Source organism: Ursus maritimus, unplaced genomic scaffold (genome assembly GCF_017311325.1).
Source record: "Ursus maritimus isolate PB19 unplaced genomic scaffold, ASM1731132v1 scaffold_26, whole genome shotgun sequence".
Lineage (NCBI taxonomy): Eukaryota > Metazoa > Chordata > Mammalia > Carnivora > Ursidae > Ursus > Ursus maritimus.
In genome coordinates, this window is record NW_024425119.1 from 25146688 (window position 1) to 25173187 (window position 26500).

At 42.5% G+C, this 26500-nt stretch overlaps 1 protein-coding gene across 3 annotated transcripts in view; it reads left to right on the forward strand.

The window, feature by feature from the left end:
* Positions 1 to 2422: 2422 nt before the first annotated feature.
* Positions 2423 to 26500, forward strand: part of ARNTL2 (aryl hydrocarbon receptor nuclear translocator like 2) — a 113319-nt gene continuing 89241 nt past the window's right edge. For all 3 annotated transcript variants that reach the window (XR_005837887.1, XM_040642273.1, XM_040642274.1), the window contains exon 1: positions 2423 to 2570. Coding sequence is in view for 2 of the 3 variants with exons in the window: in XM_040642273.1 (XP_040498207.1) it covers positions 2540 to 2570 (31 nt within the window). In the remaining variant the exon portion in view is untranslated. The remainder of the gene's footprint in view (positions 2571 to 26500) is intronic.

Here is a 26500-nt window from a genome sequence, read left to right on the forward strand (position 1 = left end):
TACCCTCCTGCACTTAGCTTCTCTGCAGCCTCCCCCCTTCATAAGCCAAGCTCAAGCTGATCTTCCCTGTACCAGACGCCTACTATAGGTCCGTCTATTCCTCTAAACACATTTGGCCTCCCTGTTTCTCCCAGCTGTGTTCCCACTCATCAATCTGCTTAGCAAAATCAAGAATCTTCCCCAGTATGTATCCTCCATAGAATGCTGGGGGTGGGGGTGAAGGGACAGTGGCAGGAAAGAAAAGGTAGTTTTAAATAGCAATAATTTAGTTATTTTCTCATCACTTAGGAGCTCATTAATGGGTAGTTTTTTATATTTGTGCATCATTGGAAATAGTATCTCCAGGGTAACTGTACTCTGAAGCAGGTGGATTATTATCGTTATTATTATTATTTGCCCCGGACCAGCTAAAATATCTAAGTGGTCTTACGGAACCCTCAAACCAAATTACATTGATACAATCCCAGCAGGAGGTTGACAAGTATAGAATGTATAGTTCTGAGGCGGTGGATACTAATTCCAGTACTGTTCTTGCCTGAGTACTTGGCAGTGAAGCAAAATTAGCACACTAAGGTCACTCTGGGATTAGCAATAATTCCTGAAGAGCAACACTGTCCATAGGCTTTTGGTGAGAAAAGGGCATTGATCAGAAGGAAACAGAACATGTGTTCTGCAAGTTATGTTTCAAATCACTTCTGTTACATTTTGCCCAAGGAGAAAATATTAGAAAATCACTGTCTGTAAATGAGAGATTACCTTCCTATCCATCTCTCAAGATACTGGTTTTCTATCTCTGTTTTGTCCTATGAGGCATAATATAATTACTCTTAAAAAAAAAAAAAAAGTCCTAGAAAGGAAAGCTCCAGAGCATAAAGAAAAAGTAGCAAGTAGGATTTAAACTTGAACATTAAGGGGGAATGCATGTTAAGCTATGAGAGTGGCTTGCCCCCAGAGAACACTGTGGCCTCTTCTCCTTGAGCATTACTTCCGCCTATCAGATTTAGGTTCTGGATTCCTTTTCTTTGGCTTTCAGGCTTGAGTGGAAGTGAATCATCATTTCTAAGAAATGAGGACTGCAATGATTCACTGGCAAGCTTACTGGATACCACGGTGTGAACTCCTAAGATCTGGCTTTTTCAGACTGGCTTCTCCCATCTACTGAGTGATCCTGGCCCGAATGCTCATCTCAGAGCCTATATACATATATACATAGTCTGCACCGTACATTTTAACCAGGGTGCTGCTTCACCAGGAAGGTGACACTTAACACGTGCCCAGGTCTTAGAGCGCCTCCACACTTGATGAACCATCCCAAACAGTGCACATTTATCTGGAAAGCCAGGTTTGGACATATTCGGGGAACCCTACGCTGGATTTAAGACTATTTGTCAGGCTCTCTGTAGAATTTTTATTTTTGAGCTGCCGGTGGAAGTTGGTGTTGGGGGATTTCAGATAGAGCTCCAAGTCAAAGCTGGGGTTAAGATGTTTCAAGAATGGTTTTGCTGAGGGAAGTGGCTTGTTGTGCATTACTGAGGGCAGCCAGTTCTTAGCACCTCCTTTTACCTCCAGCGGGTGAAATTCCTGTCCCCACATCAGAGGGCAGCAGTCTCCTCTGGTCATGCCCACTTCTGCCCGGGAACGCTGTTCAAATCCCCTTGCCCAGGTTTGGCCCCAAGTAGCCCTCAGAACACATATGCAGCTAGTTAAGACGCATTAATGAAGAATGGTGGTAAGAAAACTAATAAATTTAGGCTAGTTGATGCAAAGCTTTAGTGTTTTCTCTGTTGTTCCTTTCCTCCACTACCTTCCTCTACTAGACAAATTGTAACCGAGGAACCGGTCGAGGGACCAGCGGCCGGGAAGAGAAGCAGCTTATTCCGCACGGGATGGAGGGCTGTCAAATGATCCCCAGTGGATCTTGCTTCTGCATTTACCCAACCTTTGCAGGAGCCAAAGCAGCTTTCTCAGTGACCCCGTCTCTGTCACTTCGCACCGTCTCTGCAGCGAAGCCCTTCCTTCCCTCTCCCTTCTGTGTACCAGTGAAGTTTTTCTTCTAGCTCCCCCCTCCCCCCCACCCCCACCTTGCAAAGACCTCCATTCATCCTTTACCTTTTCCCCCAAGGGAAACAACTCCAACCCTCGGAACACTCACACAACGAATCTTAAAGTGATCGTGGAAACCTGTGTTTAAAAGCCGGTTTCCAGAAAGCCTCAAGGTGCCGCCTCGCCAGCCTTTCAGCGCCATGCCTCCAGCCGCAGGGGTCGGGGGCGGTGCCGCCGTGACTCCGCCCCGCGCCGGGTCCCTTTCTCGGGCTAGGAGCCCCGCCGCACGCCAGTCCCAGGCCCCTGGCTCTGCAGTCCCGGGCGGCCCGGCTGCGCGCCCAGGGGCCGCGGTGGTGGCCGCCGCGACACGCGGCGCAGCTCCCCTGGGCGCCAGCGTCCCCGCTCCGGGGCCGCCGCCCAGACCGGCGCAGGGCGGGCCCGGAGCTCTCCATGCCGCCAGCCCCGGGGCTGCGGAGCCGGCCGGGTGGCTCTTGCGATGGCGGCGGAAGAGGAGGCTGCGGCCAGAGGTGAGACTGCGGGCGCGCGGCTCCAGGTGGGGGAGCGGCGCCGCACGCGCGGGAGCATCCCGGGTCGGGCTGGGGGCGAGCGGCCCGCGCGGAGACGCCAGGCGGGCACAGTTTGCGGACGGTTCTCCTCCCCTCGGGCATCACCTCCGATTGGCTCCCGGACCAAGGTCGTCGCTTGGGGGCACAGGTGCTGCGCGGCGCCCCGCGCGTCCTCCCGGGGAGAGGGAGGTGGGGAGTGCTCGGGCTCGCCGCCGGCTTTCGCGTTGCCCGCAGCCTCATTTCTTGGCCTCGGCCGGAGCTTTTGGCGCAGGTGACCTGGCGAGGGACCAGCCACCTGATAAGGGCGAGCAGCGTCCCTCCGCCGACCACTGGGATTCCACTTCGTCGTCTGCGGGGACTGTGGCGTGGACTTCTTAGCTTTCCTCTTTTGTATGAAGCAGTTGTCATCAGCCATGGAACTCGCGTTCTGCGAGCCGGTAGCCTCCGCACTGGAAATACTCAATTCTGCATAACCTGTTTCCAAAACTGCCCGGTCGTGGGGCCGGCAGGCGGGCAGGAGAGCGCGTGGCGGCAGGTGCCCTGCACCTCTCACTCGAAAACCGCAGATTGCGCCGCAACAGCCCTCCGTGAGCGAGAGGCGGCTCTCGTTTTTTACCGTTACTGCTTCAGGAAACCCATCAGTGGAATGTTTGTTTTCTATTTCAGTGGAGTTTTTGTGACCTGAGTTGGAAGCGTTGCTATGTCTTGTTCCTCCCTGTAGTATATACTGGCAATATCCTGTGGTCTCTTCCATGGGACTAGTCGCAATTATGGGACAGTTATAAAATATCTGTTAAGTCAAAAGGGAGGCAAGAAAAAAAAATGAGTAAAGGAAGATTGGCCGAATTTCAGGGAAGCCAGTGATTAAATCCGCACTTGCCTTTTGGAATATGATGATGAGTTTTGATTCTTCTCTGAAATCCAGCAATGAGAAGAGGTGCTTTTGAAAATCCAATACAGTTATGGGAATTTGGATTATGAGATTTACAACATTCTATCATTTGAATATGTGCAGTTTTTCTGGGTGATATAAAGTTGTGAGGAAGCACTGTTTTGCAAAGAGAAGGCAATATGTGTGGTGTGTTAAGCTCAGACACGTCGCCGGGGTAAAGTTATTTATCCTTAGCCTTAGTTTCTTCGTCTGTAAAATGGACATAATTATAGTATTTGTCTTAAAGGATTGTTAGATTAAACGAGATATAAGTGCATTTAAGCACATATAAAGTGCTTAGACCGGTACTTGAGAAATAGAAAATGCTCCATAAACATGAGTTTAATACAGTTATCAATTTGCAGCTCCCATTTGCTTTGTGAAATTAATGAGTCTTGTCTGGTTAATTAAATGTTATCCCACACAAGTCAAAATTGGCCAAATTGGCAGAATATTTGGACTCTACTGAAAAAAAGAGAAACATGAAAATGCATCTACTCATTCAGAGAGGCTTTCACCACATAAGACTTATGGACTTACAAGCTTTCAAACAAATATTTGGCATTCAGCTAAACAGCAATAAACTGTGCAGTTGGGAATGATAAACATTAGTTCTTCTTAGGTAAGAGTAGCAAAGTTTCAGTGGGGGCTGGGAGCGCCAGCATTTCTTGAGGTCCTATTACCTACCAAGCATTTCATAAGGGATACCTTCCCTACTGTCGTAGCAGCCCTGTGATGTAGGTGGTGTTATCCCTTGTTTGCAGATGAGATAACAGGCTGGCCCACAGTTACACAGCCAGAGAGAGACAAAACTGAAGTTAAAATCTGTGGCTACTGGCCGTGCTGCTTTCCCTCCTTTCCCGTCTCACTAGGTGGCGCTAAGGAGCAATTCGCGCACCTTCCTTCACACACCGTCTTTAGATGAAGAGGGTGAATAAGGTTGCAAGTTCCTCTATCCCTGGAGGGAAAAACACAGCAAAACAGGTTTCCATATCAGAATCCGTGGCCATGTTTTCCTTACACAAAATCCCTGAAGACTTCTTTTCCTTAGGCAGTTTGACATTAAGACCCTGGTAAAAAAATACAAATCTACAAGTGCGGTGGGGACGAACGGCCCCCGCCCCACCCCGCGGCCCTTACACAGCTGAAAACAACTGCAGGGCTGGTTGTGAGGATGGCCACCAAAAATCAGCTGGTGCCTCACATCATTGCCTGCTCAATTTTTTGACAGGCTTATGGTAAACACCAAGATTGAGCAAACTGCAAAGTGACTGGGCGTCCTCCTGATAAATGATTCCAGAATCTTTGGAGTCAGGGAGAGGGCAATCTTGCAGGAGCAACGCATTTTCAAGACTGACTGCCAGAGATGGTTTGGGTCTTGGCGTTTGTGGGGCTGCTTTCTCACCTTCCCTTTCCTTATCGTGCATGTTTTCACCTGCGAGGTTATCAGACCACTCTTTCTGAGGTGTAGTTCTGCAATTACAGTGGCTTAAACTCATTTTTGTGACTCAGAAATAAAAAATCATGTGCCAGTCAACTTTGCATAAGCTACCGCTCCTGGCCTGGATCCTTAGGCAAAGTCTCAGTCTGAGATGCATTACTCAACCTAAACCAGGGTGGACTAAAACTGCTCTCACATGTTTGGGAAGGGGGGAGGGGGAAGAAGGGGAGTGAGAGGAAAAGAGAGAATGGGGAGGAGAAAGAGAAGAAGGGAGAGAGTAAAGGAGCAAGGTGGAAGGAAAGTGGGAAGTGAGGGAAAGAGATGGGGAGATGAAGAAGGGGTTAGAGGGGAGGTGAAGGAAAATGAGAGGTGCAAGGCAAGGAGCTGGTGGGGGGAGAAGAATGGGGGGGAAGGGAAAAGAGTCAGGATGGAGGTGGGAGAAGGGAGGGGAGGTAGGAACTGCCAGCCCATCAAAGTTTGACTTCAGGAAAAAAGGAAAAGTAATTTAATGTTTAAATATGTAGGGAGGGGCACCTGGGTGACGCGGTTGGTTAAGCTTCTGACTCTTGATTTTGGCTCAGGTCACGATCTCAGGGGCCTGAGACTGAGCTCCACATAGGGCTCCATGCTCAGCGGGGAGTCTGCTTGAGATTCTCTTTCTCTTTCAAACTTAAATAAATAAAATAAAATATATAGGGAAAGCCAAAATATTAGTCTAGTAAACACCATCATTTCACTTTACTTTTTTCCTTGTGGCAAGACTCCCTAGTTCTAAAAAGCGTGATCTCTTTCTGCACTGCGAACATTGATCAGTGCGTCCTTTCAAAATCTCTCCCTTTACATAATATTCAGGAAATCATGAATCAGGTAATAGCATCTCATTCTAGTAGCCCTGATTTCGGTTGTCCCATTGTGTTGAAGACCTCCAGTTTTCCACCGTGACAGCTGGTTAGCGCAGAGGCCTGGGATCTGGGTCATGAGCCAGCATCAGTACCGGTCATCAGCATTATCGGGGACTCAGTGACCAGGTGCCCTGCAGGAGACCAGTGTACCTGAGACATCTGCCTGCTCTGGGAGGCCGTGATTTCCTGTCCTGGTTTCTGCAGGTCTGCTCCCTGGAGTGGCTCCCCCCACCCCCAAATCCCAGCCCTTCTGTACCCCGCCTGCCTCACCCAGTACCTCCCTCCTTCCCAGTGGCAGGAGGCTGTGAGAACTTAGAAAAACCTACAATTTAAACTCTTATTGGTGCTGAGACTACAGGTGGAAGATATTCTCTGCAGTAGCTTGTCGTATTTCTGGATATTTACTGATAATTTACGAAGCGCTTAGCTGTGTACCCCCGCTCCCCCGTTTTCTTTTCTTACTCGCGTGAAGTCACATTTACTGGTCCCTCACACATACTATTTAAATTCTATCACTTTAGGCTATACTATCTTACCCACCCCCAATTTTTAAATTTAAAATATTTTATGGGCCACCTGGGTGGCTTAGTCAGTTAAGCGTCTGACTCTTGATTTCGGTTCAGGTCATGATCTCAGGGTCCTGAAATCCAGCCCTGCTTGGACTCCTCACTGGGTGTGGAGCCTGCTGGAGATTCTCTCTCTCCCTCTCCCCTCCTAATTTTTTTTCACTTCTTAAAATATTTATCAGTCCAGTTACATAAAATTAAAACTCTTATTTGAAAATACTTACATGTTGTTTGGCATGATAGGAAATTTGTCATTTATCCAAGTACATTATTGGTATTTTGTTTCTCTAGTCTTTAATCTTATGGTTTAAATCTCTAAGTGTCTTTACAGAGAGATAAAAACAAAAGCTGGAGGAAAAGGAGATATGGAGAGAATCACTCTTGCAGTCAACATGGTTTGCATTACAGGATATTTATTACTGCAGGTCAAGATTATTGCCATAAAACAGTGATTTCCAATGCATTCAAATGTTTTACTTATAAAGAAAATGTTTTACTTATTTATTTTTTTAAGTAGATAAGAAATACACTTTACCATATGTTCCAGATATATCCCAGGGAAGTGGAGAATCATCCACTGGCTTTCTCTTCCAAAAGCTATTTTGTTTCCCTTATGTGTCCTGTAGTCTGTTATGTGAGGGAATCTGCCTTTCCCCAGGTATTTTAAATGTTGCTACCCGCAGGTGCTGCTCAGGCTATTGGCTGCTCCTGGAATGCTCCTGCCCTCCCTCCAGACAGGCATGTAGACGTCTCACGTAGTCTTGAAGTCTCACGAAGTCTTGAGCTCAGGTGTCACTGTGTTTTTACTTGCCTGTGGAGGAGGAGATCTGGTGTAGAGGGAAATGAGCATGAGCTTTGGAACCAGGCCATGGGGAATGTGATCGCCAGTTTCATTATTTACTAGCTGTGTGACCTTGGCCAAATGATTTAACTGCTCTGAGCCCCAGTTTCCTTGTGTATAAAATGGGAGTAAAAAAATGCCTGTGGGAATTAAGTGAGATGATTACAAACTGTTTAGTGAAATCTGACGTACAACAGATGATTTTTTTCCCCTTTGTTTCATGAAGCCTTCCCAGAACGTCTCCCCCTGGAAATGCTTCTTCCCTTCTATTTTCGCGTGTGTGTGCCCGCGCGCGTGCGTGCACGCGAGCGCCTATTAAAACACTTGGCCTGCTTGCCACAAGTTATTTAGGTAGATTTCTTTGCTGCATTCTTATCCTAGGAGATCAAGGTTGATTCTTACTCATCTTTATAATCTCCAACTCCTTGTACCTATTAAATGCCTAATGAAGGTTTGTTGATTTTAAATGATTAGTCTAAGGTGTGGACAGGGCTGGTTCATTCATAAACTATCCAATAAATACATACTACTGTAGTAAGCAAACAGATGGAGAAATAAAGCCAGAAAAAGATTCAAGAGCTTATAAATAGGCAGAAAGCAGTCAAAATATGTGTAAGACAAGATAGAACCTAGTAAGATCTACAGACTAACTGGTAGGAGTGAGCCTCCCCACCCAGAGTTGGGAGAAATTATATCTAGTTCACCAGGGAGGGACTCACTTTCAGAGAAGGTGCCAACTGTAGTACCAATGGGTAGATAACTCTTGGGGAGGCAGAGAAGAAGAGGGTGTTTGAGGACAGAGCATAGGCATGGATATGGTAAGTCCTTAGTGATGTGCTTGGAAGAACTGGTGGTAGTGTTTTTTTGGCTTTGGATAGGAAAAGTGGAAAAGGAATTGACCATTGAAGTTGCACAGTTAGTGTTGGGGGGGGGGGTTTCCCCTTCCCCGTCTGTGGTGCAGCACAGATAGTTGACCCAGAAAGCCCAGGGTATACAGGCAGTGATTTGCCTGCTCTCCAAAAGGAAAGATCCACGCATCTTCTTTTTGGCCCCCGGTCAGCAACAGAACTTCTATGTCACCTTGAAAGACGAATTGTGGCATATTTCTGATCAGGGGAAAAAAAAAAAAAAGGTCCCATTTCCTGACATGTGATTAACTATTAAGTCTTAGCCTTTACTCCAAATCCTTCTGGGCCACTTCTTTCTCTCTTTTGTCTTTTCTTCCCTGAAAAAGCTGCTTCTGTCTTTAGATCCATTTCACATTCATCTGAAAAGCATCAGAAAGTACGGTTTCCTTTATTCCCATTACAGCCTGTTGGGAAGCAGATGTCTGGCCTTTAATGACCTTCCCTATGTTGTTCCACTGTCCCCATCGCAGAGATGCCCTTGGCAGGGACGTTGCTCCAGGCGCGCTCTCAGACGCTCCCCGTGCAGCCCCGTGGGGCCGAGCTTTGAAGTCAGCCTTGACTTCCAACATCAACACTTAGCGAAGGTTTGTGAACCAAAAGGAATCTAGTCCCCGCGCATCTGAACATGCCGCTAATGTGTGATAACCTCAGAAGATGTTCTTTTTTCAATTCGCATACAGTGCAGACCTTCTTGGGTTTAGAAGTTACTTAAAAGCAGAAGCTCTAAGGGCGCCTGCGGGGCTCAGTCGGTTGGGCGTCTGCCTTCGGCTCAGGTCGTGATCCTGGGGTTCTGGGATCAAGACCCCCATCGGGCTCTCTGCTCGGTGGGGAGCCTGCTTCTTCCTCTGCCTCTCCCTCTCTCTCTCTCTCATGAATAAATAAGTAAAATCTTAAAAAACTATATTAAAAAAAGCAGAAGCTCTATATACATTAAAGTACGTCTTCACCTTTTTTCCTTAGGAGAGGAGAATATAGAAAAAAATAGACCATTGTTGAGCTGGGATGTTGGGGACTGTTTTACAGAAATCCAGATTTTAAAACCTACATCAATATACAGTAGATAGAATTGAAATTGAACACTTTATCAAGTAGACATTGATAATTAAATGAAGACATGGTTGTGAAGATTAATACTTGTCCAAGATCTAAAGAAAATATCGAGCACCATTTCCAGCTGTGCATGTATTTCTTACCCGTTCCCTGGGTGGAGGATTGGATGTCCTGAGTTAGGAGGTAGCCCAGATAGGCTGTGTTTGCACTGCCAGGGAGACCAACAATATTGCTTTTAGTAGGCCATCCCTTCTGTAAGATTTATCTGGACAACCGCAATGACCTAGAAAAAAAAGACCAAACCCAATTTTCCATGCATCCTGCTGCTAGTGGCTTCTTAGGACAATTCTCCTTTTCTTTAGTTTTTGGCCTGAGTTCAACTAGCCCTTTTGGCTCATCAGTTTCTTTCAACAATAATCCTAGTTACCTCACAACCAAGCAGCCTGGACTTGGTGGGGGGAGGGGGCGTTCAAATTCACACTTCAAATCGTAGAAGGCATCGAGGACAAATTATTTATCAAGAGGTTTAAAAATAACTGTTTATTAGCTCTTTGTCTAGGAAGAGCCCAGAAGCAGCTTTAGATTCTGATCCTCATTGTAACTATGACGTGTGAGGCCTAGATAGTATTAACGTCACAAATGTCGCTTTGGGTTTTGTTACTTGTAAAACCCACATCGTGTTTCAGTTTGTAGAACTTGAACAGTTTGCCTGTTGTGGTATCCATGCTCCCCCCTCCCCCACTTTGAAAGGGTCTGTCTTCTAGAACAGTCGCCACAAATATTTTCGTGAAGTCTGATGAATATTTTTCTCAAAGCTAAACTGAAGGTGTCTCATTTGTTAATGCTTTGGTTGTCAGGAACCATTGTATCTTTTTTTTTTTTTAATTATTTTTATTTTTTATTTTTTATTTTTTTAAAGATTTTATTTATTTATTTGACAGAGATAGAGACAGCCAGCGAGAGAGGGAACACAAGCAGGGGGAGTGGGAGAGGAAGAAGCAGGCTCCCAGCGGACGAGCCTGATGTGGGGCTCGATCCCATAACGCAGGGATCACGCCCTGAGCCGAAGGCAGACGCTTAACCGCTGTGCCACCCAGGCGCCCCCCCCTTTTTTTTTTAAATTATCATCCACATTTATTTATTTAAAAAAATTTTAAATGAAGCACAGTTGACCTACAATATGTTGCAAGTTTCAGGGATACAACACAGTGAATCAGGTGACGATTATATACATTACAAATGCTCGTGGTGGTGCGCGGACCTCTCATATAGTTATTGTAGTATCATCGACTGTTTCCCCTATGCTGTTCTTCTCATCCCCGTGACTTATGTATTTTCTAACTGGAAGCTTGTACCTCTTCATCCCTTTCATATATTTCACGGGTTCCCCCCTCACCCCTCCCTTCTGGCAACCACCAGTTTGTTCTCTGTGTTTATGAGTCTGTTTTGTTGTTCATTTGTTTTATTTTTTAGATTCTCCAGGTGAGTGAAATCATATAGTATTGGTCTTTCTCTAACTTATTTCACTTAGCCTAATACTTTCTAGGTCCTTCCATGTTGTTGTGAATGGCAAGATTCCATTCTTTTTTCTGGTTGAATAATAATTCCATTATGTACATATAGGTCGTTTTTATTCATTCATCCATTGATGGACACTTAGGCTGCCCCCATATCTTGGCTATTATAAATAATGCTGCAATAAATATTGTGATGCATGTATACTTTCAAATTACAGTTGACACTTGACAACGCAGATTTGAATGTGATGGTCCACTTACACACAGATTTTTTTTTTTTTTAAAGATATTTATTTGAGAAAGAGAGCACAAGTGGAGGAGGGGGAGGGAGAGAGAGAAGCAGGCCCCCCGCTGAGCAGGGAGCCCAATGCCGGGCTGGATCCCAGAACCCTGGGATCATGACTTGAGCCAAAGGCAGATGCTCAACCAACTGAGCCACCCAGGTGCCCATACACAGATTTTTTCTCTTTTTAATAAATACAGTACAGAACTGTAAATGTATTTTCTCATGATTTTCTTAACACTTTTTCTCCAACTGACTTTATTATAAGAATGCAGTATATAATACATAGAACATACAAAATCTGTGTTAATCAACTATGTGTATTAGTGGTAAGCCTTCCGGTCCACAGTACGTTGTTAGTAGTTGTTATTGTGAAGTCAAAATTATATGTGGCTTTTTGACTGTGCAGGTGGTCAAGCCGCTAACCACTGTGTTGTTCAAGGGTCAACTGTAGTGTTTTCATTTCCTGGGTAAATACCCAGAAGTGGAATTAATGGATCGTACGGTATTTTTATTTTTGAGGAACCTCCATACTGTTCTCCCTAGTGGCTGTGCCGAATTCACAAGTCCACACGCAGCGCACGAAGGTTCCCTTTTCTCCATATCCTCACCAATGCTCGTTGTTTCTTGTTTTTTTTTGATACAAGCCATTCTGACTGGCGTGGAGGTGATATTTCATTATGGTTTTAGTTTGCACTTCCCTCAGGATTAGTGAACATCTTTTCGTGTGTGTTAGCCGTCTGTATGTCTTTGGAAAAATGTCTATTCGGGTCCTCTGCCCATTTTTAAAATCGGATTATTTGTTTTGTTGGTGTTGAGTTGTATAAGTTCTTCATAAATTTGGGGTATTAACCCCTCGCTGGATATATCATTGGCAAATACGTTCTTTTGTTCAGGACGCTGTCTTTCCTTTTGTTGCCTTTTTTTCCCCCCCCGTGTAAAAGCTTTTTAGTCTGATGTAGTACTGATAGTTTGTTTTTGCTCTTGTTTCCCTTCCATGGGGAGACAAATCCAGAAAAATGTTGTTAAGGCTGACATCCAAAAGTTTACGGCCTTTTTTTCCCCCTGTGAGTCTTATGGTTTCAGGCCTCACATTTAGGTGTTTAATCTATTTTGAGTTTATTTTTCTGTATGGCATATGAAAGTGGTCCAGTTTCATTCTTTTGCATGTAGCTGTCCAGTTTACTCAGCACTGTTTATTAAAAAGACTTTTTTTTTTCCATTGTATATTTTTACTTCCTTTGCCATAGATTAATTGACCATATAAGCCTGGGCTTATTTCTGTGCTCTCTAGTCTGTTCCTTTGATGTGTGTGTCTGTTTTTGTGCCGGTACCATGCTTTTGTTTTGTTTTTCTTTCTAAAGATTCCTTTGGCTATTCAGGGTCTTTTGTGGTTCTACACAGATTTTAGCATTATTTGGTCTAGTTCTATGAAAAATGCTGTTGCTATTTTCATAGGAATTGCACTGAATCTGTAGATTGCCTTGGGGAGTATAGACATTCTAACAGCAATAGTTCTTCCAATCCATGAGCATAGTATATCTTCCTATTTATTTGTGTCATCTTTAGTTTCTTTCACCACTGTTTTATAGGTTTTCAAAGTATAGGTCTTCCACATCCTTGGTTAAATTTATTCCTAGGTTATTTATTTATTTATTTACTTATTTACTTATTTATTTATTTAGATGAAGTGATAAATGTGATTGTTCTCTTAATTTCTCTTTCTGCTAGTTTGTTATTAGGGTATAAAAATGCACCAGATTTCTGTATATTAATTTTGTATCCTGAAACACTACTGACTTCATTAGTTCTAATAGTTTTTTGGTGGAGTCTTTAGGGTTTCCTATATGTAGAATCATGTCGTCTGCAAATAATGACAGTTTATTTCTTCCTTACCAACTTGGATGCTTTTTATTCCTTTTCTTTGATTGCTGTGGCTAGGACTTCCATTATTGTGTTGAATAAAAGTGATAAGAGTGGACATCCTTATATTGTTCCTGATCTTAGAGGAAAAGCTTTTAGCTTTTCACCATTAAGTATGATGTTAACTGTGGGTTTGCCATATGAGGACTTTATTATATTGAGGTACGTTCCACTTTTTTGAGAGTTTTTTTCTCATGAATTGTGTTGGATTTTATCAAATGATTTTTCTATTGAGATATCTATCTATTGAGATAATCATATAGTTTTTATTCTTAATTTTTAATGTGGTATATCATGTTGATTGATTTGTAGACGTTAAACCATCCTTGCATCCCTGGAATAAATCCCACTTGATCATGGCAAATGATCCTTTTAATGTATTCTTAAATTTAGTTTGCTAATATTGAGAATTTTTGCATCTATATTCATCAGAGATATTGGTCTGTACTTTTCTTTACAGTGTCTTTTTCTAGTATTGGTATCAAGGTACTGCTGGCTTTGTAGAATAAATTTGGAAGCATTCTTTCCTCTTTAATTTTTTAGAATAGTTTGAGACAGGCATTAACTTTTTTATTTTTTAAAGATTTTATTTATTTATTTTATTTTAGAGAGAGGTAGAGCATGAGCAGGGGGAGGGGCAGGGGGAGAGGGAGAGGGAGAGGGAAAGGGAGAGAATCTCAAGAAGACTCTGAGCTGAGCACAGAGACCAATGCAGGGCTTGATCTCACGACCCTGAGATCATGACCTGAGCCAAAACCAACAGTTGGAGGCTTAACGAGCTGAGCCACCCAGGTGCCCCTCTCTTTTTTAGTAGAATTTGGTAGAATTCACCTGTGAGAAAGTGGATCCTGGACTTTTGTGTCTTGGGGTTTTTTTGATTAGTGATTCCATTTCATTACTAGTAATCAATCTGTTCATCTTTTCTCTTTCTTCCTGATAAAGTTTTACAAGATTGTATGTTTCTAGGAATTTATTCATTTCTTTTAGGTTGTCTGATTTGTTGGCATCTAATTTTTCATAGTAGTCTCTTATAATTGTTTGTATTTCTGTGGTATCAGTGGTTACCTCTCCTCTTTCTTTTCTGATTTTATTTATTTGAGCCCTTTTTTTCTTGATGAGTCTGGCTAAATGGTTATCAATTTTCGAAGAACCAACTCTTGGTCTCATTGATCTTTTTTATTGTTTTTGGGTTTTTTCCCCCCTTATTTCTTATTTTCTGCTCTGATCTTTATTGTTCCCTTCCTTCTATTTCAGGCTTTGTCTTTTTTCTAGTTCCTATAGGGGAAAGGTTAGATTGTTTGAGTTTTTTGTTTCTTGAGGTAAGCCTGTATTGCTCTGAACTTCTCTCTTAGAACTGCTTTTGCTGCATCCCAAAGATTTTGAATCATTTTGTTTCCATTTTCATTTGTCTCCATGTATTTTTTAAATTTTCTTTTTGATTTCTTCATTGACCCATTGGTTGTTAAGTAACATGTTTAGCCTTCACATGTATGTGTTTTTTATAGTTTTGTTTTCTTGTATTGATTTCTAGTTTCACACTGTTGTAGTAAGAAAAGGTGTTGATTATGATTTCAGTTTTCTTAAATTTGTTAATCCCTGTTTTGTGGCGTAATGTGTGATCTGTCCTGGAGAATATTCCTTGTGTACGTGGGGAAAAAAAGTGTATTCTGCTTTTTTTGGATGGGATGTTCTGTATGTATCTGTTAAGCCCATCTGATCTAATGTGTTGTTCACAGCCACTGTTTCCTTATTGTTTTCCATCCCTGCCTGGATGATTTCTCTATTGATGTAAGTGGAGTGATAAAGCCCTCTACTGTGAAGTATTATTGTTAGTTTTTCCCTTTATGTCTGTTGATAATTACTTTATATATTTAGGTGCTCCTATGTTGGGTACATAGATATTTACAATTGTTCTACCCTCTTGTTGGAGTGATCCCTTTATCATTGTGTAATGCATCTTTTTGGTCTCTTGTTACAGTCTTTGGTTTTAAGTCTATTTTGTCTGATATAAGTATTGCTATCCTGGCTTTCCCTCCCTGTTTCTAATTGCATGAAACATTTTTTTCCATCCCTTCATTTTCAGTCTTTATGTGTCTTAAATCTGAAATGAGTCTTTTGTAAGTAGCATCTTTTTTCTCCCCATTCATTCACCCTGTGTCTTTTGATTGGAGAATTTATTCCATTTCCATTAAAAGTAGTTATTGAGAGATTTGTACTTGTTACCATTTTGTTAATTGTTTCTTGGTTGTTTTTGTAGTTCTTCTCTGTTCCTTTCTTCTTTTCTTGCTCTCTTCACTTGTGACTTGATGACTTTAGTGTTATGCTGTTTTATTTTTCCATTAATTTTTTGTGTCTCTATTATAGGATTACGGTTTGTGGTTGCCATGAGGTTCCTCTGTGACATCCTATGTATATAGTAGTCTGTAAGAAATTGGTCACCTAAGTTTGAACACATTCTAAAAACACTACATTTCTTTTTTCTTTCTTTCTTTTTTTTTTTTTTTAAGATTTTATTTCTTTATTTGACAGGGAGAGAGAGACAGCCAGCGAGAGAGGGAACACAGGCGGGGCGAGTGGGAGAGGAAGAAGCAGGCTCCCAGTGGAGGAGCCTGATGTGGGGCTCGATCCCAGGACTCTGATCACGCCCTGAGCCGAAGGCAGACGCTTAATGACTGAACCACCCAGGCACCCCTTAATTTTTTTTTCTATTAAATTTTTTTTTAAATTTTAAGTAAACTTTACACCACATGTGGGGCTCGTATAGCTACCATCCATCCCATTACATTACTGTTACAATATAATTGACTGTATTCTTTATGCTCTGCTTTTTATTTCTGTGACTTACTCATTCCGTATCTGGAAGCCTGTATCTCCCTCTCTCCTTCACCCATTTTGCCCAACCCCCCACCCCCTTCTGGGAACCATCCGTTCATTCTCTGTATTTGTATTTCTGATTCTGCTATTTGTTTGTTCATTTTTGAGTGGAATCTTATGGTATTTGTCTTTCTCACTATGACTTATTTCGCTTAGCATTATACCTTCTAAGTCAATCCATGTTGTCTCCAGTGGCATGATCCGTCCTTTTTTTATGGCTGTGTGGTATTCCACTGTAGGTATACATTCCACTGTAGAAATACACTACATTTCCCTTATCCATTCATCTATTGGTGCATACTTAGGTTGCTTGCGTGTCTTGGTTATTGTCAATAATGCTGCAATAAACATAGGGGTGCAGATATCTTTTTGAGTTAGAGTTTTCATGTTCCCTACGTAAAATACCCAGTAGAATTATTGGGTCATATGGTATTTATATTTTTAATTTTTGGAGGAACTTCCATACTGTTTTCCACAGTAGCTGCACCAGTTTGCTTTCCCACCAGCAATGCGTGAGGGCTCCTTTTTCTCCACATCCTTGCCAACACTTATTATTTCTTGTATTTTTTATTTTTGCCATTCTGACAGGTGTGAGGTGATACTTCATGATGGTTTTGATTTGCATTTCCCTGTTGATTAGTAATATTGAGTAACTTTTCATGTGTCTGTTGGCCATCTGTATATCTTCTTTGGAAAAATGTCTGTTCCAGTCCTCTGCCCATTTTTTAATTGGATTTTGGGTTTTTGGTGTTCAGTGATGTAAGTTCTCTATGTTTAATTGGATTGTGGGTTTTTGGTGCTCAGTGATGTAAGTTCTCTGTGTATTTTGGATATTAACTCTCATTAGATATGTCACTTGCAAATACCTTCTCCCATTCAATAGGTTGTCTTTTAGTTTTGCTTATTTTTTGCTGTGAAGAAGCTTTTTATTGTGATGTAGGCCCGATAGTTTGTTTTTGCTTTTGCTTCCTTTGCCTGAGGCGATGTGTAGAAAAATGTTTCTATGGCTGATGTCAGAGAAATTACTGCCTGTGTTCTCTTCTAGGATTTTCATGGTTTCAGGTTTCATGTTCAGGTCTTTAATACCTTTTGAGTTTATTCTTTCCTATGGTGTTAGTAAGTGGTCCAGTTTTTTTTTTTTTTTTTTTACATGTAGCTGTCCAGTTTTCCCAGCCCCACTTATTGAAAAGACTCTCTTTTCCCAATTGTGTATTCTTGCCTCCTTCGTCCTAGATTGACCATATACATGTCAGTTTATATTTGGTGTCTCTGTTCTGTTCTATTGATCTATGCATCTGTTTTTGTGTCAGTACCATGCTGTTTTGATTACTGCACCTTTTAGTATATTTTGAAATCTAGAATTGTAATATATCCAGCTTCATTATTCTTTCTCAGGATTGCTTTGGCTATTCGGGGTCTTTTGTGTTTCCATGTAAATTTTAGTATTATTTGTCCTAGTTTTGTGAAAAACGCTGTTGGCATTTGGAAAGAGATTGAATTGAATCCGTAGATTTCTTTGGGTAATATGGACATTTTGACAGTATTAATTCTTTCAATCCATGAGCATGGAATATCTCTCCATCTGTTTGTGTTAACTTCACCTGTGTTTCTTTCATCCATGTTTTATAGTTATTTGAAGACAGGGCTTTCTCCTCCTTGGTTAAGTTTATTCCTAGGTATTTTATTCTTTTTTGGTGTAATTGTAAATGGTGTTGTTTTTTAAATTTCTCCTTCTGTAACTTTGTTGTTACCGTATAAAAATGCTATCAATTTCTAGGTATTAACTTTGTATCCCGCAACATTACTGGATTTATTACTTCCTGTAGTATTTTGGTGCAGTCTTTAGGATTTTCTTTGTATAGTGTCATGCTGTCTGCAAATACTGACCGTTTACTTCTTCCTTACCAATATAGATGCTTCTTATTTCCTTTTCTTGTCCAATTGCTGTGACTAGGACTTTCAGTACTATGCTAAGTAAAAGTGGTGAGAGTGGACATCCTTGTCTTGTTCCTGACTTTAGGGGACACCTCTCTGTTTTTCACCATTGAGTATGATGTTAGCTGTGGGTTTGTCATTTATGGCCTTTTTAATGTTGAGTATGTTCCCTCTAATCCCATTTTGTTTAGAGTTTTTATCATCGATGGGTGTTGAATCTTGTCAAATGCTTTTTCTGAATCTATTGAGATAATATGACTTTTATCCTTTATTTTATTGTTGTGGTGTATAATGTTGATTTTGTGAATATTGAACCATTCTTGCATCCTGACAATAAATCCTACCTGATGGTGAATGATTTTTTTAATGTATTGTTGAATGTGGTTTTCTAATATTTTGTAGAGAATTTTTGCAACTATGTTCATCAGAGATATTAGCCTGTGGTTTTCTTTTCTCTGATGTCTTTGTCTGGCTTTGGTGTCAGGTAATGCTGACCTTGTAGAATATATTTGGAAGCTTTCCTTCCTCTTTTCTTTCTTGGAATGGTTTGAAGAGGATAGGTAACTCTTCTTTAAATGTCTGGTAGAATTCACCTGTCAAGCCATCTGGTCCTAGACTTTTATTTTTTTGGTAGTTGTGGTTACCAATTTAATTTCATTACTTGTAATAGGTCTGTATAGATTTCCTGTTTCTTCCTAGCTCAGTTTTGGAAGATTGTATGTTTCTAGGAATTTATCTATTTCTTGTAGGTTGTCCAGTTTGTTGACATGTAATTTTACATATTCTCTTATAATCCTTTGTATTTCTGTGGTGTCTCCTTTCTTGTTTCTGATTTTATTTATTTGAGTCCTCTTTTTTTCTTGATGAGCCCAGCTAAGCATTTGTCTCTTTTGTTTATCTTTTCAAAGAACCAGCTCTTGGTTTCAGTGATCTTTTTTCTTCTTTCTTTCTTTCTTTTTTTTGTCTCTACCTCATTTTTTTTGCTCTGATTCTTATTTCCTTTCTTCTACTCATCTTGGGCTTGGTTTATTCTTTCTTTCTAGTCCCTTTAAGTATAAGGTTAGATTGTTCATTTGAATTTTTTCTTGTTTTCGGTTTCATTCTTTAGTATGTAGCTGTCCAGCTTTTGCAGCACCATTTGTTGAAGTGACTTTTTCCTATTGCATATTCTTTTCTCCTTTGTCGAAGATTAATTGACCATATAATCATGGGTTTACTTCCGGGGTCTCTGTTCTGTCCTATTGATCTATGCGTCTGATTTTGTGCCAGTACCATACTGTTTTGATTGCTGTTTTTGTAGTATAACCCGAAATCTGGAGCTACTTACTCCTTTAAACCATTGCTTTTTACAGAAAGAATAGAGAAAAAAATAATAAAGAAAAATATAAAACAAAAAAGAAAAAGAAAATAGGTGTAGAGCAAAAAGAGGAAGAAAAGGAAAAAAAGAAATTAAAGAACAAAACTGACCACGAATAAAAGCAAGAGAAAATTTAAAAAGTAAAAAAAATAAATAAAAATTTAAAAATACAAAAGAAAAGCAAACAAAAGAAACACAAAACCAGGCTTGTTCTGTGCCCCAGCACCACAGGGCAGCTGCTGTGGGCTTGTGGATCGTGGGCTCCCTGATGTTGCAAACTCACCCTGAGTTGGACCCTGCTCAGTGTGGGCTTTTCAGGTGGAGGGGGAGAAAATGTTTCTATAGTTCCTTGGCACTTTTAAACTGGTTTTGTTTTCTCTTGTGCCTCAGCGCAACTGGAGCTGATGTGTGCTTGAAGGTCCTGGGCTTGCTGAGGTCACAAGCTCCCTGGGATAACCGGACCCACCAGTTATGGCACCTGGATCTGCCCCTATGGCATCCAGACCCTGCCTTGGTCTGTGCTTTTAGGGTGGAGGGGAGAGAATCTTCAGCCCTTTTAAACTGCTGCTTTTTTTCTATGTTCCAGTACCAGTGGGCTGGGGTGGGCTTGCAGATCCTTGGCTTCCTGAGGTCACAAGCTTTCCGTGATGACCTGACCCACCGGTTACGGCATTGTGACCCACTAATTATGGCATCCGAGCCTACGCCTTATCATGTCCGGATCCTGCTCTGGTTTAAGCTTGTAAGGGAGAGGGCAGCAGAGTGTTCCCACAGCTCCTCAGCCCTTTTAAACTGGCTTCTCTTTCTGTGCCCAGTGTGACTGGGGCTGGTGTAGGCCTGCGGACTCTAGGCTCGCTAAAGTTGCAAGCTCGCTTAGATGACCAGACTCACCGATTTTGGTATCTGGATGCTGCTCCAGGCTAGGTTTTTAAGGTGGGATGGGAACAGAAACTGTGCCCTTCTCCAGGCTCTCTGATCTGCAGAGTGTTCCACAGCTCCTCCGCTGTTGGCAGGTTTCTAGTGGCGTTGCTCTTACGTGCTAGTTGCTCTTGTAAGCCGTGGCTTTTTTTGTGTGCCCAAGGACAGAGGGATCTGTTCCCAGTCGCTCAGTCCTCTCCCTGCCTGGGGACGTTTGCAGTGCTGGGCATAGGGGTTCCCTGTTACTCTCCGTCTCTTGTTCTCTTGCTGTTCTCTCTGCCCCTGGTAGGTCAGTAGCTGTTCAGTCAGCCCCCAGTTCTTCTTCAGGAGGACTTGTTCTGTTAATAGGCGTCGTTTGGTGAGGTCAGAGTCTTCCTGCATTGCCGTGTTGAACCGGAACTCTAGTTCCACTACTTCTGTCTTAACCTTCATACTAGCTTTGTAAGTAATCGATCTACTACCCTTGCTATATGTTTGCTGTTATGAGTGAAATTTTTTCCTTTTATAAATTTCTTCTAGTTGTGTTCTTTTTTTTTTTTTTTTTTTCTTTCTTTCTGCCTTGGAGAAGTCCCTTAAACATTTCTTGTAAGGCTAGTTTAGTGGCGATGAACTCCTTTAACTTTTATTTGTCTGGGAAACTCTTTAGCTCTCCTTCACTTCTGAATAACCTTGCCAGGTACAGTATCCTTGGTTGAAAGGTGTTTTTTTTTTTTCCTTTTAGCACTTTGAATATATCATGCCACTATTTTTTAGCCTGTAAAAAAAAGTTTCTGCTGAAAAATCAGCTCAGAGCTTTATGGAGTTTCCCTTGTACTTAACTATTTGCTTTTCTCTTGCTGCTTTTAAGATTCTCTCTTTATCTTTAATTTTTTTTTTTAAGATTTTATTTATCTGAGTGAGAGAGAGAGTGTGTGTGTGTGCGCGTGCGCACACACAAGCAGGGGAGGGGCAGAGGGAGAGGGGGAAGCAGGCTCCCTGCCGAGCAGGGAGTCTAATGTGGGACTCCATCCTAGGACCCTGGGATCATGAGCTGAAGGCAGATGCTTAACCAACTGAGCCACCCAGGTGTCCCTCTTTATATTTAATCTTTCACATTTTAATAATTATGTGGCTTGGTCTGGCCCTCCTTGGGTTCATTTTGTTGGGGGTTCTCTGTGCTTCCTGAAGCTGGATATCTTTTTCCTTCTCCAGGTTAGGGGAGTTTTCTTTTTCCTTTTTCCTTTTTTTTCTTTTTAAAGATTTTATTTATTTGACAGAGAATGAGAGGGAGCATGAACTGGGGAGAGGCAGATGGAGAGGGAGAGGAGATTGAGGGGGAGAGGTAGACTCCCCGCTGAGCAGGGAGCCAGAGGAGGGGCTTGATCCTGGGACTATGACCTGAGCCGAAGGCAGACACTTAACCGACTGAGCCACCCAGGTGCCCCAAGTTTTCAACTATTTTTTCTTCAAGTCTATTTTCTTCCCCTTTCTCAGTCTGTTCTCCTTCTGGGCCTCCTGTAATGCAAATATTAGTGCACTTAATGTTGTCTTGGGGATCCCTCAACCTGTCTTCTACTTTAAGTTCTTATGTATGTATGTATTTATCTATTTATCAATCTCTTTATTTATTTCTCTGTTCAGCTTGGGTGCTTTCCTTTACCTTGTCTTCCAGAGTGCTGATCTGTTCTTCTGCATCCTCTAGTCTGCTGCTGTTTCCCTCTAGTGTATTTTTCATCTCGGTTATTGTATTTTTCAGCTCTGACTGGTTCTTTTTTATATTTTTTATCAATTTCTTAAAGTTCTCACTGAGTCCACCCACTCCTCTCATCTGGTGAGCATCTTTTTGACTATTACTTTGAACTCTTTATTAGGTAGACTGCTTATCTCCACTTTGTTTAGTTCTTTTTCCTGAAGATTTATCTTAGTCTTTCATCAGGACCGTATTCCTCTGTCTTCTTATTTTTTCTGACTCTGTGTTTGTTGCTATGTATTAGGTAGGTCTGCTAACATCTCCTGGTCTTGAAAGTAGTGACCTTGTGTAAAAGGCATCTGTGACACCCAGCAGTGCAGTCCTCTCTGGTCATAAGCATTAGGTGCTCCAGAAGTGTCCCCTGTGTGGGCCGTATGTGCCCTCCTATTGTGCCTGGGCTGTGACTGCTACAGGCAGGCTGTGGGTGGGGCTGGCTTCCATCTCCCTAGCAAGGGTCTCATGGAGGGGTGCCAGACCTGACCGAGGCTGTCTATCTGGTGTCAGGAGGCAGGAGCCCCTTTGCAGGAGTGTCTCCTGGGGTGGTGGGGCGGTGGAGCAAGGCAAGTGGTGCTAGTATGGTAATGGAAAGCATCAGAGCTGGCTCCCACAAGCTTCTGGCCAGTTAGGCTGAAGGAGGGCAAGAGAAATGGTACCCACCAGTACTTCCATTCCCAGAAAACGTTCCTACAGATCCCTCCCCCTCTGGTGCATGCCCTAATTCTAGTCAGTAAGTCTCCTTCATGTATAACCCGGGCACTTTTCAAAGTGCTGTTTCTGTGTTGGGTCTTGGACTGAGCGCTACTAAGAGAGGAGTCTCAGTTTCCTGTAGCCCTCCCTCTCTCCTGTAGTTAGGCGTTGCCGGTTTTCAAAGCCAGATGTCCCGACGGCTTGTGTTGCTGGGGCAGGTCCTCAGGGCTGGGAATGGTCAATGTGGGGCTCGATCCTCTCACTACCTTGGGAGGACCTCTGTGCCTGTGATGTCCCTCCTGCTTGTGGGTCTCTGCCACACCAGGGGTTTCATTCCCTACTGCATCTTTTCCCCTCCAGTCCTTCTTGATGTGGCCTTCTCTCTGTGCCTTTAGCTGTGGGGGATTTGAAATGCTGTCTGCAGGTTGTTTTCAAGGTGAGTTGCATTACATGTGGTTGTTGCCTTGGTGTGTCTGTGGGAGGAGGTGAGCTCAGGGTCCTGCTACTCCGCCATCTTCCTGAAACTGCAACTGTGGCGTCTTTTATAGGTTCGTGTGGCATCTGGCTTATCCGATCATGCCTGAGTAATATTAGTCATGACAATAGCACGCACCGTGTTTTCTGTACTTATAAACTACAAGAATTCTGTTTTCCCATGTGTCCCAATAATGTGGGTGTAGACCATCCAAATCCAAGTATGTTTTTGTGCTTTTTGGAAAAACACGCTGGCGTTCAAAATGCTAAACCCTGTATTCTTTTTATGCATGAGGGTCAGTCTGGTCTGGAACAAGTTAGGGGACTTTCCTGTTTCGACGTGGAACTGAAATTCTAATGAACCTCTGTTTCTTGCTTTTGCCTATACCTGCATTAGGTTACAATGCCTATGAAATGTTGGCCTTTTCTGGAATGGTCACAGGGAAGCATTCTTCAGTGCTTCTATCACTCTGATTATATTCTGCATCACAACTGAGTGGTTTTCCATGACTCCGATTTCCTCATAGTCATCATGGGTGTTTCTCCTACCCCTTGGCCCCATTTCGAGAACTTAGCATGGTCTGGTGTCCAGAGCTTTAACCTTTTAACCTCTCTTTCAGTGCCTGCTAGAAATCTGGATGTGTTGCCATTTCTCTGAAGTGCTGATGTCCAAAACTGAACTTCTGTTGGGAGAGAATGTGAAATAGTGACCTACTTTTGCTTTGAAAGGATCTGAACTCTTTTACGCAATTATTGTGTGATCTTCGCCATGTGTATGTATCAGCTTGGGTTCAACCAGAGGAACAGAACCAGCAGGAGATGTGTATAGTAAGAGGTTTACTGCAAGGAATTGGCTTATGTAACTGTGGGGGCAGGCTGGGCAAGACTGGAATCCACAGGCCAGGCTGTGAGGAAAGGCAGCCTGGAGCTCTCAGACATGGGCTAAAGCAACTGTCCATAGGTGAAGTGTCTTTGTCTCCAGAGAAGCCTCAGCTCTGTTTTAAAGGCCTTTCAACTGATTAAATCAGACCCACCCAGATGATCTAGAATAATCTCCCTTATTAAGGTCAACTGATTATGGCCTTTGGACTTTAGTCACATCTACTAAATACCTTCCTGGTAACACTTAGTGTTTGAGTAGCTGAGGGCTGTGCTTAGCCAAGTTGATACAGCAAAAAGACCATCACAGCAAGTTACTTCACTTCTCTGAGCCTCTTTCCTCACGTGCTGAACCACCACTGTAGGGTTGTTGCGAGCACTGCGTAAGATAAGGTGGATACAGGATATGGTGCCTTGAGTGTAAGGATTCGGTAAAAGATCATTCCATTTGTTGTGCTGGTGGCAACGTGTATGGGGGGTGACAGTGGTGGTGGCTGTGGTCTCACCTACAAAAGTGACTTAATCCTGGGTTTTGTCATTTTCCTGATCATTCTGCTTCACTGCAGTGGTTGGCTTCCTAGCCGATATTCCTCCCAACATTTCTCCATCTTCATTTTTTTCCCTCAAGGCTGTAATGGAGGCTTAAAGTAGCTCACTATTCTCCATCTCTGAAAAAATGTCTTCACCGAAATCCAGACACTCTATTTCATAGCTTTCCTCGATGTATCCATCAATACTACAACTCCCTTCTCCAGAAAGCCCCACCTGCTTGCTAAAAGCTCGTGGGACAGAGGACTGCCTTCTCTGGTGGCAGCGAAACTCATTCTAAGTTTTCTTTAAATTTCTGTAGCAATTGAGAGCGGACATGCATGAGAACTCTTTCCTCATAAGAGGCTATTGTCTTTACGTTCTGCTTTTTCTTTCATATAACCCGCAGTGTGAAACACGGCTGGGCAAAGAATTGTACACTCTGAGTCACTTTCCTCAGCTGTCAGGTGAGTGACTTGGACAAGATGATTTCTTTTGTTCCTTTTGCCTCCTCTTAATCTTCTATTGTAAATTAAGAAAACCAGATATCTTTTTAGGAAGTTCTCCAAAAATTTTATAGTAGTTTTTATCTTTAAGATAAAAAGTGTTTTTTTTTTCTAGATCAAAACAGAAATATAACAGGCAATACTTAAATATAGTTAAATAATAAATAAAAATTTACCTGGGAAAATCTTTCACTTCCCCACTCCATCAATAAGAAACAATATGTGGGGGTACGTGGGTGGCTCAGTTAAACAGCTCTGGTCATGATCTCAGGGTTCTGAGATCGAGCCCTGCATCAGGCTCTGGGCTTGGTGTGGAGCCTACTTGAGATTCTCTCTCCCTCTCCCTCTACTCCTCCCCCTCTTCTCTCTCTTTCTCTCTCTCAAATAAAAAATCTTTAAAAAATGTGTGAACAAATGACTACATTTAGGAACTATTATATTCTATAGGAATGACGTCTTTGGCATTGAATATCACACAGGCAAGTGAGTAGGCCATATTCCTCATGGCTTAAAATGAGCCAGGGTGGATCTGGTTTCCTATGTGGCACATCCCTTCTACTAGTAAGGAGGGGCCAGGGATTTCCCAGGCTTGCTCAGTGCAAAGGCATATATATTCCAGAGCATATATGAGGTAGAATATGGATTTGCTTATATTGCTGCCATTGGAGTGTGTACTAAAAAGACCCTTAAAATGAGCAGGTGCCCTGGACCTCATACACAGTGTATACTGAGGCTTCCATATCTGGTTATGAGGGCACAGTGTTCAGAGTGGAACACGAACCAGTGGTATGGGTGTGAATGGGAGAGAGAGAGAGGAAGTTCATGGCTTCCCAGAGAAAGACAATTATCATATGATTTCTCTCATCTATGGAACATAAGAACTAGGAAGATCGGTAGGGGAAGAAAGGGCTAAAGAAAGAGGGGTAATCAGAAGGGGGAATGAAACATGAGAGACTATGGACTCTGAGAAACAAACTGAGAGCTTCAGAGGGGAGGGGGTGGGGGAATGGGATAGACTGGTGATGGGTAATAAGGAGGGCACGTATTGCATGGTGCACTGGGTATTATATGCAACTAATGAATCATCGAACTTTGCATCAGAAACCAGGGATGTACTGTATGGTGACTAACATAATATAATAAAAAAAACATTAAAAAAAAAAAAAAAAAGGAAGGTCATGGCTTCCAAGCCCTACAATGAACTAAAAATCGTATTCTCTAGTTTGTAGCACAACCAGGTAGAAAGGACATGCTAGGAAAGAGCTAGTCTACTCCCCTGTTGGGACAGTCATCTCGTAAGCAGAACTTGTCAGCCACGGTCCTCTCGTGTCCATATCATCCCAACAGTACATATTCATCAAGCCAGTTCGAAGCAGACATTCTGCCGTGGGGGCTGGGAATAGGATGTTGGCCCAAAAGACTGCTCCTTCATGGAACCTAAAATGTAGCCAATCCTTCTGTGTATCCTGAGTTCTGCCAGGTCTTAACGCAAGGCTGGAGTGCTGTTGGTGATGTGGTGAAATGGAGGGGAGGGACAAAATTGGGAAAGGGCATCATTTAGGTGTATCAGTGAATGAAAAAGCTAGTGCACTGAAGCATTGAGGAACGTGAAGGAAAGAATCTTAAGCAGGCTCCATGCCCA